Source organism: Microcaecilia unicolor, chromosome 10 (genome assembly GCF_901765095.1).
Source record: "Microcaecilia unicolor chromosome 10, aMicUni1.1, whole genome shotgun sequence".
NCBI lineage: Eukaryota > Metazoa > Chordata > Amphibia > Gymnophiona > Siphonopidae > Microcaecilia > Microcaecilia unicolor.
In genome coordinates this window covers 146,472,514-146,486,981 of record NC_044040.1, presented here as the reverse complement: position 1 = coordinate 146,486,981, position 14,468 = coordinate 146,472,514, and the positions used below count along the sequence as shown (strand labels likewise).

The 14,468-nt window shown below is 43.5% G+C and overlaps 1 protein-coding gene across 1 annotated transcript in view; it reads right to left on the bottom strand.

Annotated features, from left to right (window-relative positions):
• The window catches only part of PROC (protein C, inactivator of coagulation factors Va and VIIIa), a 196,981-nt gene that overhangs the window by 46,371 nt on the left and 136,142 nt on the right, over nt 1–14,468 (bottom strand). The window contains exons 10-12 of the mRNA XM_030215644.1: nt 10,587–10,667; nt 3,555–3,715; nt 378–402 (exon numbers count right to left, since the gene is read on the bottom strand). Of these exons, the coding sequence (XP_030071504.1) occupies nt 378–402; nt 3,555–3,715; nt 10,587–10,667 (267 nt within the window). The remainder of the gene's footprint in view (nt 1–377; nt 403–3,554; nt 3,716–10,586; nt 10,668–14,468) is intronic.

Here is a 14,468-nt window from a genome sequence, read left to right as displayed (position 1 = left end):
TGTGTGCTACTATAACACAGTCATCATTATCAACAGATCTATTTGTCCTCACTTTTTCAGTAATGAAGTATTGAAATTACTAACAACTGTACCACTGTACAAAAGTTGTCAGATGTTAGAAAATATTTAAAACAACAAATCAAGTGCAATTTGAAAAAAAGCCTTTCTAATCACTGCCTTACTTTGGGTTTTCATATCCAATTTGGAGTCAATAAGAATGCCTACTTTTTTTTAATACCTGAAGCCATAGGTATGGACCAGTAATCAGCCTCAAGAGATGTAGGTACTTATTGAGTACCAGAATGGTTTAGTATCATAAGTTCAGTTTTTCATATAAAAGTAGCATGAACCTGATCACAAAAATCCCTACGTCTCACCTTTGTAATGGAACCAGAACTCCGTCTGCAAAACATCAGAAGGGGAAATTGTTATTCAAGTCAAAGATATGAAAAGAACAGTTCCTGCAGAAAGTCTCTTGAGTTACCGTATCCATCAAAGACCCTGCCCTGTGCTGCTGATGATTCACTCACAGAACAAGCCATCCTAACACACAGAGCAGCAAAATAAAATCTTCCAGTAGTGTAGTGTAGGCACGGGCTTTGGGCACGCACCAATCCATTTTTTAGCATGCCTGTAAAAAAGGCCTTTTTGAAAATGTTTGTTGAAAATGGATGTGTGGCAAAATCAAAATTGCCACACATCCATTTTGGGTCTGCAACATTACCGCCAGCCATTGACCTAGCAGTAAAGTCTCACGAGGTAATGACCTACACGTGCCAAATGCCACTTGGCGTGCGTCCGATAAGCAAAATTATTTTTCAGCCGTGCATATCGGAAAGTAGGAGCCTGTTAAATGAAGAGAAGAAGCTCCTCACCTGCTTGCACTCACATTAACAGTGCTTCATCTTTAGGATGTGACACAGCATCTAATACCAGAGGCAAACAGCCTCCAATCATTGAGGACACCTATGGACTCATGGGCAAACTCATTTCAACTGAAACTGAACACTGACAAAACACACTGCCTCATCCTCTCATCTCAACACAATACGTACAAACCCACAACCATAAACACCCCAGACCACACCCTCCCTATCTCAGATAGCCTGAAAATACTTGGCATTACAATTGACCGCAACCTTACACTTGAGAGCCAAGTGAACTCCACAACAAAGAAAATGTTCCACTCAATGTGGAAACTTAAACGCGTAAAACCTTTCTTCCCGAGGGAAATATTCTGTAACCTAATACAATCAATGGTACTAAGCCATGCAGACTATTGCAACGGAATCTATGCAGGATGTAAAGAACAACTCACAAAGAAACTCCAGACCGCTCAAAACACAGCAGTCAGGCTGATATTTAGTAAAACACGATTCGAAAGTGCCAAACCCCTCCGAGAAAAACTGCATTGGCTCCCAATCAAAGAACGTATTACCTTCAAAATCTGCTCCCTGGTCCACAAAATTATCTATGGCGAAGTCCCAGGCTACATGACAGACCTCATAGATCTACCAACCAGAAACACAACCAGATCATCATGAACATATCTAAACCTCCACTACCCAAACTGCAAAGGACTCAAATACAAAGCAACCTACGCATCCAGCTTCTCCTATATAAGCACACAACTATGGAACTCACTGCCAAAAGCTGTGAAAACAACCTACAACCATCTAAACTTCAGGAAATCACTAAAAACCAACCTGTTCAAAAAGGAATACCCTACCGACTCAACATAAATGCCTACACTCTACAACACAGCAAAACCAAAGCTCATAATGGACACTATATAACCTCTCCTCTCTTCGAACCCCATTGTGCCTGAACCTTAATCGACCACAATATCACCATGTATTTTTTTCTCTACCGGACTTGGCGAACGCCTTTATGGTACTATGTAAGCCACATTGAGCCTGCAAATAGGTGGGAAAATGTGGGATACAAATGTAACAAATAAATTACTGCCCAAGACTGGTGATGGCTAATGTCAATTACGTTCTTCAAGCAGCCATCATGTTTCTACTAATTATAAATTAGAACTGCTACTAAAGCTTGATATGCACATATATAATTATCTGAATTCAAAACGGGAAGAGAAATCAATCAGGCACTGTACTTACATATTATATTTCAGGTACTCTATCAATCAGTAACAATGTTCTTCATCTCTCCCTCTCTCTCTCTCTCGATTCTCTTAAGGACTGCGCAGTATTGTCTAAAATAATTGTATGGGGCATACTGCTTCCTTAAAGTTTGAGCTTATGGAAAGAACTGGGCCAGCATTAGGGGGAGTGCAACCATGGAAATTGCCCTGGGCCCCCATACTATAAAGGGTCCTAGGTTTGTTCAAACTTAAAGAAGGGACAACTTGTCAATAAGCACTGGGGTTCCTCTCAACTTTTTTGTCCTGAACCCCAGCATGTCTAATACCAGAGGCAAGCAGCCTCCAATGATTGAGGACACCAATGCACTCAGGTTTTCAGGATACTCCTTATGAATATGCATAAGAGAGCTTTGCATACAACTGAAGCCTGCAGTAGTGTAGATATGTGTTTTGGGCATGCTCAGAATCATTTTTCATCGCACCTGTAAAAAATGCCTTTTTAAAATTTTTGCCAAAAATGAACATGTGGCAAATTGAAAATTGCTGCACGTCCATTTTGGGTCTGAGACCTTACTGCCAGCCATTGACCTAGCGGTAAGGTCTTACACGGTAACCGGGCGGTAATGGTCTACTTGCGTAAAATGCAGATTACTGCCCGATTACCACCTGCACGCCAGAAAATAAAAATATTTTCCGGTGCGCGTAGCAGATACGTGTCAAAAATGAAATTACTGCAAGGGCCACACACACACCTAAGCGGCTTAGTAAAAGGGCCCCTGTACATGGTAAGAAGAAAGTATGGTAAACAGGTGAGGTCCTAAGGGAATTAGGGAGATTTAAAACAATTTAGGTGTGGTGGCGGCAGCACTGACAGCATGGGGACAGACATTTCATCATTTCATTATGTTTTGGGGTTCTTTTTTTCATAGGTTTCAATTTAAAGAAATTAACTGAAAATTAATGAGAGAGAAAATAATTGAGAAAGGAAAGGAAAAAAAATATTCTGTACACGTCTATAAAACATATATGAATTGATGGGTCATGGTTATAACATAGAGATTTGAATATTATATTTCCACAGTATGCAAATGAAGAAGCACCTTTCACTGGAAATAAAGTAGTAGAAAAGGATTCAGAGAATTGAGACTAAAGGGGATGGGCTCAGGAGGCCCTCAGGGAAATATTTCTTTACAGAATTATAGTAAATACATCAAATAAACTCCCATTGGGAGTGCTGGAGGCAGAAGCTAACAGGAATTTAAGATAGTATGGGATGAGCACAAAAGATTAGTGGGAAGTAAGCATAAATTCAGAAATGAAGCAGAATATTTATATACATATGTACTGCAGCAAGAGTAGAAAATGGGCAAACTATATATGCCTCACAGTCATAATCAACATTTATGTTTATTCAATGTATCTTTCCAATGCTGATTTTTTGACTTACAGTTTTCTCCTGCGCTTTAAAGATTTCTCTGGCCTCCTCAAATGAGCATGTTTCCTCATAGCACTCTCTCTCCAGGTTTCCCTGAAAGATTTCCTCCAGGAAGTGATTTGCTCGTTTCTGGCGCCTCAGCACTCGGTTTGCTTCATTTTTCCTTAGAAACACTGCAAAAGCACACAGATACACATCAAGCGAGCAGCATAACAGGAACTGAAACCAAAACATGCACGAATGAAGGCATTCCTGCAGATACCTGGTTCCCAGTTCAAAAGGTATTGAGTTTCTTTTTCATTCTAATGGTATGAACACTAAAACTTCAAATAACAAATTTAAAATCCCTTCCATGAAATTATGCATAAAGCACATGTATGACACAGGTCATTTTCTTAGGGAACTGATGTAGAAAGACATTTTAAAAAATGTACAAAGCAGAATTGAGACATCCAGGGTGGGGAAAAAAATCATGGAAGCAGACAGTGGATAGGAGACAAGAATTTATTAGCAGATCAAATAAAATTGTGCCCAACACGGCCATGTTTCGCCTTACTTGGGCTGCATCAGGGGCAAAATATTGCCTTATGGTGCACCCCATGTAGGGAGAAATACAGTCATGTCAGGTGCAATTTTATTTGATCTACTGATAAATTATTGTCTGCTATTCATCATATCTGCTTCCCCAATATTTTCCCTTTTGGAGTTGCCTACATGTTTTCTTGGGATGTCCAGGTTGCCATATCTAAAGTTCCACTACTATTTTAGAACAGGATCTGCTGACATAGAGCCTATTCCAAAATGCATTGACAAATGGACGCACACAGCAGGAGCATCCATTTTAGAATCATAAACACCTAATATATCAACGGAGTCAAAATGGGCACATAAATATTTATGTTCTGAAATGCCAATGTAAATGTTTATGTGGCAAAAAATAAATGTTTGTTTTGACTCTTCAGCTTGGAGAAGAGATGGTTGAGGGGGATATGATAGGTCTACAAAATCCTGACTAGAGTAGAGCAGGTGGATGTGAATCAATTATTTAATTTTCAAAAAGTACAAAGATGAGGGGACACTCCATGAATTTACATGGTAATACTTTTAAAACGAATAGGAGAAAATATTTTTTCACTCAATGAATAGTTAACTCTGAAATTCATTGCTGGAGGGTGTGGTAAAAGCAGATAGCATATTTGGGTTTTAAAAAAGTTTGGACAAGTTCCCTGGAAGAACAGTCAATAAACTGCTATTAAGGTAGACCTGGGGAAAGCCATTACTTATCCCTGAGGTTGGTAGCATGGAATCTTGCTGCCCTTTGGGATTCTGCCAGGCAGGGTCAGTCTTAACAATTGTGGGGCCCTGTGCAGACTGCAGACCAGTTCAGTGGGCCCCTCCACCTGCACCCGCCCGGGTTCATGCCTGCCGAGGCCTGTGCCCGCCCCCCCCTGCCCGGGCCCACGGCCCACCCTCCCCTCCCGGGCCCACCCGCACCCACCACCATAAGCCAAAATAGATGGGAAAATAAATAAATAAGCCATAATTTATAATTTAAAAGGAGGTTTAGAGCTCTTGGAACCCCACCTCACCCTATACCTTGATATGCATCCACCACGTTTCAGTAGAGAACAGCAGACAGAAAATTTTCATATCCCGTCAGCTGCCTAGCCCAGATCCTCCCCACTGCTGCATCCCACACCTGCGGAAGCAGGAAATATATATCTAAAGGGGGCACAGCAGCAAGAAGGCTCTGGGCTCGGTAGCTGACAGGATATGAAAATTGCTGCTGCTGCCTGATGCTCTCTACTGAAATGTGGATGCACATTAAGGTATGGAGCAGGGAGGTATTCCAAGACAGGAGGACAGATGTGCCAGAGATGCGGGGCTCCTAGGAGCACGAGGCCCTGTGCAACCGTCCCTGTTGCCCCTGCCTAAGATCAGCCCTGCTGCCAGGTACCTGTAACTGGGATTAGCCACTGTTGGAAGCAGGATTCTGGGCTAGAAGGACCAGCAGTCTGATCCAATATGGGTTTTTTTTTCATTGTAGTACTTTAGAAGAGAAGATTGTTGGAATAAATGTAGAAAGATGCTTGTTGAAGGTTGAATAACAACGATTATCTTCATATATCTTCAAACATTCTGGCTACAGATATACAATAACGAATTGACAGCACAAACGGACTCCATACACTACCTCATAGAATGGGATAAAAGATGCAGAAGCATACTAGATGAAATAGCACCCTCACGAACAAGAACCTCACTTAGGCATAACTTTATACCATGGTTCAACGACGAACTGAAAAAGCTAAAAACACAATCCAGGAAACTCGAACGACCATGGAAAAAAACAAAAGATGAACACATACTCAACGCATGGAAGCAAATACAAAGAAAATACAAATACGCAATAAGACAGACCAAAAGATCATACTATAAAACTAAAATAGGGACAGATTACAAAGACACGAAGAAACTATACCAACTCGTGAACAAACTACTAGACACCACCTTGGTCACTACAACCAATACAGACACCCCATCTGCAGACAAACTTGCTAAATAGTTCAATGAAAAAATTGCAAACCTATGCAACACGCTACCTCAGGACAATACTGACATCGAAAACTTCCTCAATGATTTGGACCCAACCCTTGGAGAATACCCAGCTGACCGAACCTGGTCAAACTTCGCTCTCCTCACCATTGAAACAGTTACCCAAGCGATTAGTAGGTTCTCCAGCACTCACTGTAAACTGGATACCTGTCCCAGCTACCTAATAAAATCCACCCCTGATCGCTTCATAGCAGACCTCACATCCCACCTAAACTACAGGCTTCAGCAAGGCCTCTTCCCTAAGGAAAATGACAACATCCTACTCACCCCAATACCAAAAGATACCAAGAAAAAAACTAACAAAATCACTAACTACCGCCCAGTAGCATCTATCCCACTGGTAGTCAAACTGATGGAAAGCATGGTAACCAAACAACTTACTGATTATATAAACAAATTCTCAATATTACATGAATCACAATCAGGATTTTGCCCCCTCCACAGCACTGAAACAGTACTAATTACCCTCCTAGCCAAATTCAAGCAGAAAATAGCAACAGGTAAAAGCATACTTCTCCTCCAATTCGACATGTCTAGTGCATTCAACATGGTAAACCATAATATACTACTAAGACTACTAGATTACTTTGGGATTGGTGGAAATATACTTAGTTGGATCAAACTCAAACATATCATCACAGTGGAAAGCAGACTGTGGAGTACCTCAAGGATCACCACTATCACCGATCCTCTTCAACCTAATGATGACCCCACTAGCCAAGTCCTTATCCAACCAAGGCCTTAACTCTTTCATCTATGCAGACGATGTCACAATATCCATTCCTTACAAATATGAACTGACAGCAATCACCAATGAAATCAAGCTCAGCTTGAACATCATGGACTCATGGGCAAATGCATTTCAACTAAAACTCAATAAAGAAAAAACACACTGTCTCATCCTCTCATCCCAATACAGCACGGACAACCCCACAAGAATAAACACCCCAGATTACACCCTCCCTATCTCAGACAGCCTGAAAATCATCGGCGTTACAATGGACCGTAACCTTACACTAGAGAGCCAAGTGAAATCCACAACAAAGAAAATGTTCCACTCAATGTGGAAACTCAAACGCGTGAAACCATTTTCCCCCTGAGGGAAACATTTCGCAACTTGATACAATCAATGGTACTAAGCCACATAGACTACTGCAATGGAATTTAAGCGGGATGCAAAGAACAAACCTTAAAGAAACTTCAGACCGCTCAAAACACGGCAGCCAGGCTTATATTTGGAAAAACGCAATTTGAAAGCACAAAACCCCTCCGTGAAAAACTGCACCGGCTCCCAATCAAAGAACGTATTGCCTTCAAAGTCTGCATCCTGGTTCATAAAATTATCTTTGGCGAAGCCCCAGGATACATGACAGACCTCATAGACCTACCAACCAGAAACACATCCGAAACAACACGAACATATCTAAATCTCCACTACCCAAGCTGCAAAGGACTTAAATACAAATCAACTTACGCATCAGTTTTTCCTACATAAGCACACAACTGTGGAAAGCATTACCAAAAGCCTTGAAAACAACGTATGGCCACCTAAACTTCCGGAAATCACTAAAAACTAACCTGTTTGAAAAGGCATACCCTACCAATCCATCTTAAATGCCTGAACTCTGCAACACAACAAAACCAAAGCACATAATGGACATAGCACAACTCTTCCACTCTACGATTCCCTAATGTGTCTGTCCACATGAACCTTATCTTACCACAACATCACTTTGTATTTGTTCATACCAGAGTCGGCAAACGCCTCTCCGGTACTATGTAAGCCACATTGAGCCTGCAAATAGGTGGGAAAATGTGGGATACAAATGTAACAAATAAATAAATATATAAATATATAGGAAGGAGCACTTGATTCATGCAGCCATGCTGATCATGAGCAAAACTGGAAGTCCCCCAGTATGTCTATTCTTATGTTCTTTTGTTCTTAGCCATTTTAGAAACGTGGAGGGGCATTTTCAATATGATGTCCAATTGTAGACGTTTTGCTGAAAATGTCTTCAAATCTCAAACCGAACATAACAAGTTTCAAACTGGAAATACCTATATTTTTTTGTTTCAAGTTCACTTTTTTCAGACATTTTGTGCTCAGTACATATATATATTTTAATGGTACTTAATTAAAAAAAAACAAAAGAAAACCATCCAAGAGAAAAACACACAAAAACATGCCATATGGTTGGATGTGGCACCATTCCTAGGAAACTGCCCACACAGACATCCTAGCAGAGCAGAGGGGCAACCTGGTGGTCAGTGCAGTGGATTTCACATAAAGGGACCCAGGTACAAATCCCACCTTAACACCCTTATTTAGTATTGTGAACCTCCAGGAGGAACACCTAAAAACCTACTGTACCTAACTGTACACCCCTACAAAAGCCCTCAGGTCTGCAGGTGTCTCCTATCTATAGGTACAGTTGGTATTTTGGGGGTTTGAAAGGTTCACAATTTCCACCACAAGTGTACTAGTTAGAATGGGATACATACCTGGGTCCCTTTCTCTACAGTCCACTGCACTGACCACTAGCCGACTCCTTGGACTAGCTTGCTGCTGTAATAGGAATGGCCATAATATCAGAAGCTGTCACAGAGCCTGTTCTGTACTGTCACTGTCACATCTTTGGGGAGTGGAAGGGGGTCAGTTACCACAGGGGGATTAAAGGGGGCTCATACCTTAATCCCTCCAGTGGTCAGTTAGGACACCTTTTTGTGACTTAGATGTGTTTTGAAACAGATCCAGATTTTTAAAAGTTCCAATTTAGGCCCTAGACAGTTTTATTTTGTTCCATTATCGCTGAAAAATGTCCACATTCTGACTCAACCCAAATCCCACCCAAAATACACCCCTAATACACCTCCAACATGTCCTCTAGCGATTTAGATGAACTGCAGAGAAAAAAACATCTCAAATTTGATGTTTGAAAATCATGATTTGTATGCTATCCCATGAAAACTGTCCATCTGCTGCTTTGTGCCACTTTTGGGACATTTTTCTTTTATGAAAATGAGCTCCATAGTAACATAACATAGTAGATGATGGCAGGTAAAGACCTAAATGGTCCATTCAGTCTGCCCAAAAGTCACACTTGTTATCAATTCATAATTAAACCAACAATGAATGTGATATAAAAATACTTGATCCTGGTCTTTGCCATTTTTGGGACACAGACCATAGAAGTCCACCCAGCAATGTCCTTACATTCCATCTACTGGAGTTGCTATTAAAGCTCTCTCTAGCCCATTCCAATCTGTTTTGTCCTGTATGGGACATAAATGTTTACTTTTTGTATGTGTCACTGAGTCCAATATACCTACGGTTTCGCATTTGGGGGAGACATCAATCACTGAGGGATTAAAGGGATGATATCCCCTAATCCCTCCAGTCATACACTGCTCACTATGAGCACTTTTCTGAAACCTAGCTATCCTAGGTAGCAGGTGTAGATCCCAATGTTTATTTGTTTGGATATAAATGTGCATCCCATTCTGAAAAACGGAATGCATGTTTAGGTTTTTGTCTCACCATAGTCCCACCTAAAACATGCCCAGACCACACCTCTTTGCAATACACACAAGTTTTCAGTTTAAGATGTGTATCATGGCTTTGTAAATTTGGGATTTAGACATTTATGGAATTTAAACATCTAAATGACAGTTTGTATACATCTAAAATATGAACAGCAATTCTAAAATTAGCACCGTGGAGGGGCATAATCGAACGGCGTCGGCCAAATAGCTGGCCGGCCATCTTCGGGGACTCTTCCCCTGCTTGCTATGGTTTTCATCAGTCAGTCATCTTGGCCCCCTGCTCTCCTGGACTATCTTAACCATTAGGCAGACTAGGCAGTTACCTATGGTGGTAATTTCTGGGGAGGAGGGGCAACAAAGACCAGTGCTGGTTAAAGCAAAACAATAGTTCTCAACAACCACACATAATTAACCATCAGTACTTACTTTAACCCACAGGAAGGGTAGGCAATTTTCAATTAACCCATCAACTCAAGTAAAGGGCTTTTATTTTTGGAAAGATATGCATTCATTTGACACAACATGGGAAATGTCAACATTTTCCATTTTGTTTCATGTAACTTTACCCCAAAATGATAACAGCCCTCCTCCCCCTCTCATACTAGGATATATGATGGTAAATTATCCAATTATGCTTTTTTTACAGGATTGTTTTGGGAAGGGTGGATGTGGGGTGTTCATAATTTTTGAGTTTAATTATGAAAATCCCAGTGAACTAATTGAGGGGGTCCACAAAGCTGAAGATTCATTGAAGGTCGATAATATTATTGCACCAACCCTGAGAACACCTGAACTTTGGTAACTTGAATCTGAAAAACACTGGAGATTTTTCTGATGTTCAGTTTGCTGCTTGTGCAAACACTGTCCAAGGGGTCTACCAACCTGAATGTTGGGAACAATTGCAGAGGGTACAACAGAGGATGAAGGAGGTCACCAGTGAAAACTTTCTTGTCATTCTCCAAGCTTAGGATTCTGTGGATCCTGAAGGCACAGCCCACCTGCAGGCACAAAGACAAAAAGAAATAAGAGGGAAGAAAATAACAAACCAAAGGGTTCCAAAGGTGAAAATGAAGTGATCAACAACACAGCTAATAGAGATACTGAGTGAAAAAAATTAATAAGAGAGAAAAGTCAAGATGTAAAGACAAGAAAAGCAAAACAAAAGGAAAAAAGAGAATGAAATAAACTATGCAAGAATGGGAAAGAAAAAACAAAGTCCTGAAACAGTACATTTTCAACCACTGAAGGATTTTTTGACATGCCCATTTTCCTCATTCTTTTTCAGCTTTGCTGATCCTGTCACTAAATGTGGCTAACAGAATCTGTTCCATTGAAGAAGATCAAGCACACAAAGAACAAACCTTCGCACAACAACAAAAGCAAAGACATGAAAGGCAATACAGATCCAAAATCAAGTGGTGTCTTTATTAGCTGGCTCAAAAGACTCAACATGAATTGTGTTTCATCCATATGGCTGACCTGCCTCAGGAGTCTTGTGCCCCTTGACTGAATAACAGTCTCAGGATGGAGTTGATATCCAACAGGTGACTCATCGTTTGGTATCTTTCAATGATATAGATTCTTAAATTAGCAGGCTAATGTATTATAATAATAACCAGCTGCACTTTCACTCAGAACTTAGCTTCAAGATTCTGCATTGTAGTAATAAAGAACGGCAAATCTGTCAGCTTTCTGTACTCAAAATCCCTTTTTAGCTGGGACTGAAGTGAAAGCGAATGCTACATACCTGTAGAAGGTATTCTCCGAGGACAGCAGGCTGATTGTTCTCACTGATGGGTGACGTCCACGGCAGCCCCTCCAATCGGAAACTTCACTAGCAAAGTCCTTTGCTAGCCCTCGCGCGCCCGCGCGCACCGCGCATGCGCGGCCGTCTTCCCGCCCGAAACCGGCTCGAGCCGGCCAGTCCAGTATGTAGCAAGACAATACACTTCAAGGGAAGACACAACTCCAAAGGGGAGGCGGGCGGGTTTGTGAGAACAATCAGCCTGCTGTCCTCGGAGAATACCTTCTACAGGTATGTAGCATTCGCTTTCTCCGAGGACAAGCAGGCTGCTTGTTCTCACTGATGGGGTATCCCTAGCCCCCAGGCTCACTCAAAACAACAACATTGGTCAATTGGGCCTCGCAACGGCGAGGACATAACTGAGATTGACCTAAAAAATTTACCAACTAACTGAGAGTGTAGCCTGGAACAGAACAAACAGGGCCCTCGGGGGGTGGAGTTGGATCCTAAAGCCCAAACAGGTTCTGAAGAACTGACTGCCCGAACCGACTGTCACGTCGGGTATCCTGCTGCAGGCAGTAATGAGATGTGAATGTGTGGACAGATGACCACGTCGCAGCTTTGCAAATTTCCTCCATGGTGGCTGACTTCAAGTGGGCTACCGACGCAGCCATGGCTCTAACATTATGAGCCGTGACATGACCCTCAAGAGCCAGCCCAGCCTGGGCGTAAGTGAAGGAAATGCAATCTGCTAGCCAATTGGATATGGTGCGTTTCCCTACAGCCACTCCCCTCTTGTTGGGATCAAAAGAAACAAACAATTGGGCGGACTGTCTGTGGGGCTGTGTCCGCTCCAGATAGAAGGCCAATGCTCTCTTGCAGTCCAATGTGTGCAGCTGACGTTCAGCAGGGCAGGAATGAGGACGGGGAAAGAATGTTGGCAAGACAATTGACTGGTTCAGATGGAACTCCGACACAACCTTTGGCAGAAACTTAGGGTGAGTGCGGAGGACTACTCTGTTGTGATGAAATTTGGTGTAAGGGGCCTGGGCTACCAGGGCCTGAAGCTCACTGACTCTACGAGCCGAGGTAACTGCCACCAAGAAAATGACCTTCCAGGTCAAGTACTTCGGATGGCAGGAATTCAGTGGCTCGAAAGGAGGTTTCATCAGCTGGGTGAGAACGACATTGAGATCCCATGACACTGTAGGAGGCTTGACAGGGGGCTTTGACAAAAGCAAACCTCTCATGAAGCGAACAACTAAAGGCTGTCCTGAGATCGGCTTACCTTCCACTTGGTAATGGTATGCACTGATTGCACTAAGGTGAACCCTTACGGAGTTGGTCTTCAGACCAGACTCAGACAAGTGCAGAAGGTATTCAAGCAGGGTCTGTGTAGGACAAGAGCGAGGATCTAGGGCCTTGCTGTCACACCAGACGGCAAACCTCCTCCAATGAAAGAAGTAACTTCTCTTAGTGGAGTCTTTCCTGGAAGCAAGCAAGATGCGGGAGACACCCTCTGGCAGACCCAAAGAGGCAAAGTCTACGCCCTCAACATCCAGGCCGTGAGAGCCAGGGACTGGAGGTTGGGATGCAGAAGAGCCCCTTCGTCCTGCGTGATGAGGGTCGGAAAACACTCCAATCTCCACGGTTCTTCGGAGGATAACTCCAGAAGAAGAGGGAACCAGATCTGACGCGGCCAAAAGGGAGCAATCAGAATCATGGTGCCTCGGTCTTGCTTGAGTTTCAACAAAGTCTTCCCCACCAGAGGAATGGGAGGATAAGCATACAGCAGACCTTCCCCCCAATCCAGGAGGAAGGCATCCGACGCCAGTCTGCCGTGGGCCTGAAGCCTGGAACAGAACTGAGGGACCTTGTGGTTCACTTGAGATGCGAAGAGATCCACCAGGGGGGTGCCCCACGCCTGGAAGATCTGTCGCACCACACGGGAATTGAGCGACCACTCGTGAGGTTGCATAATCCTGCTCAACCTGTCGGCCAGACTGTTGTTTACGCCTGCCAGATATGTGGCTTGGAGCACCATGCCTTGACGGCGAGCCCAGAGCCACATGCTGACGGCTTCCTGACACAGGGGGCGAGATCCGGTGCCCCCCTGCTTGTTGACATAGTACATGGCAACCTGATTGTCTGTCTGAATTTGGATAATTTGGTGGGACAGCCGATCTCTGAAAGCCTTCAGAGCGTTCCAGATCGCTCGCAACTCCAGAAGATTGATCTGTAGATCGCTTTCTTGGAGGGACCACCTTCCTTGGGTGTGAAGCCCATCGACATGAGCTCCCCATCCCAGGAGAGACGCATCCGTGGTCAGCACTTTTTGAGGCTGAGGAATTTGGAAGGGACGTCCCAGAGTCAAATTGGAGCAAATCGTCCACCAATACAGGGATTCGAGAAAACTCGTGGACAGGTGGATCACGTCCTCTAGACCCCCGGCGGCCTGATACCACTGGGAGGCTAGGGTCCATTGAGCAGATCTCATGTGAAGGCGGGCCATGGGAGTCACATGAACTGTGGAAGCCATGTGGCCCAGCAATCTCAACATCTGCCGAGCTGTGATCTGCTGGGACGCTCGCACCCGCGAGACGAGGGACAACAAGTTGTTGGCCCTCGCCTCTGGGAGATAGGCGCGAGCCGTCCGAGAATCCAGCAGGGCTCCGATGAATTCGAGTTTCTGCACTGGGAGAAGATGGGACTTTGGGTAATTTATCACAAACCCCAGTAGCCCCAGGAGGCGAATAGTCATCTGCATGGACTGCAGGGCTCCTGCCTCGGATGTGTTCTTCACCAGCCAATCGTCGAGATATGGGAACACGTGCACCCCCAGCCTGCGAAGCGCCGCTGCTACCACAGCTAGGCACTTTGTGAACACCCTGGGCGCAGAGGCGAGCCCAAAGGGTAGCACACAGTACTGGAAGTGGCGTGCGCCCAGCTGAAATCGCAGATACTGTCTGTGAGCTGGCAGTATCGGGATGTGTGTGTAGGCATCCTTCAAGTCCAGAGAG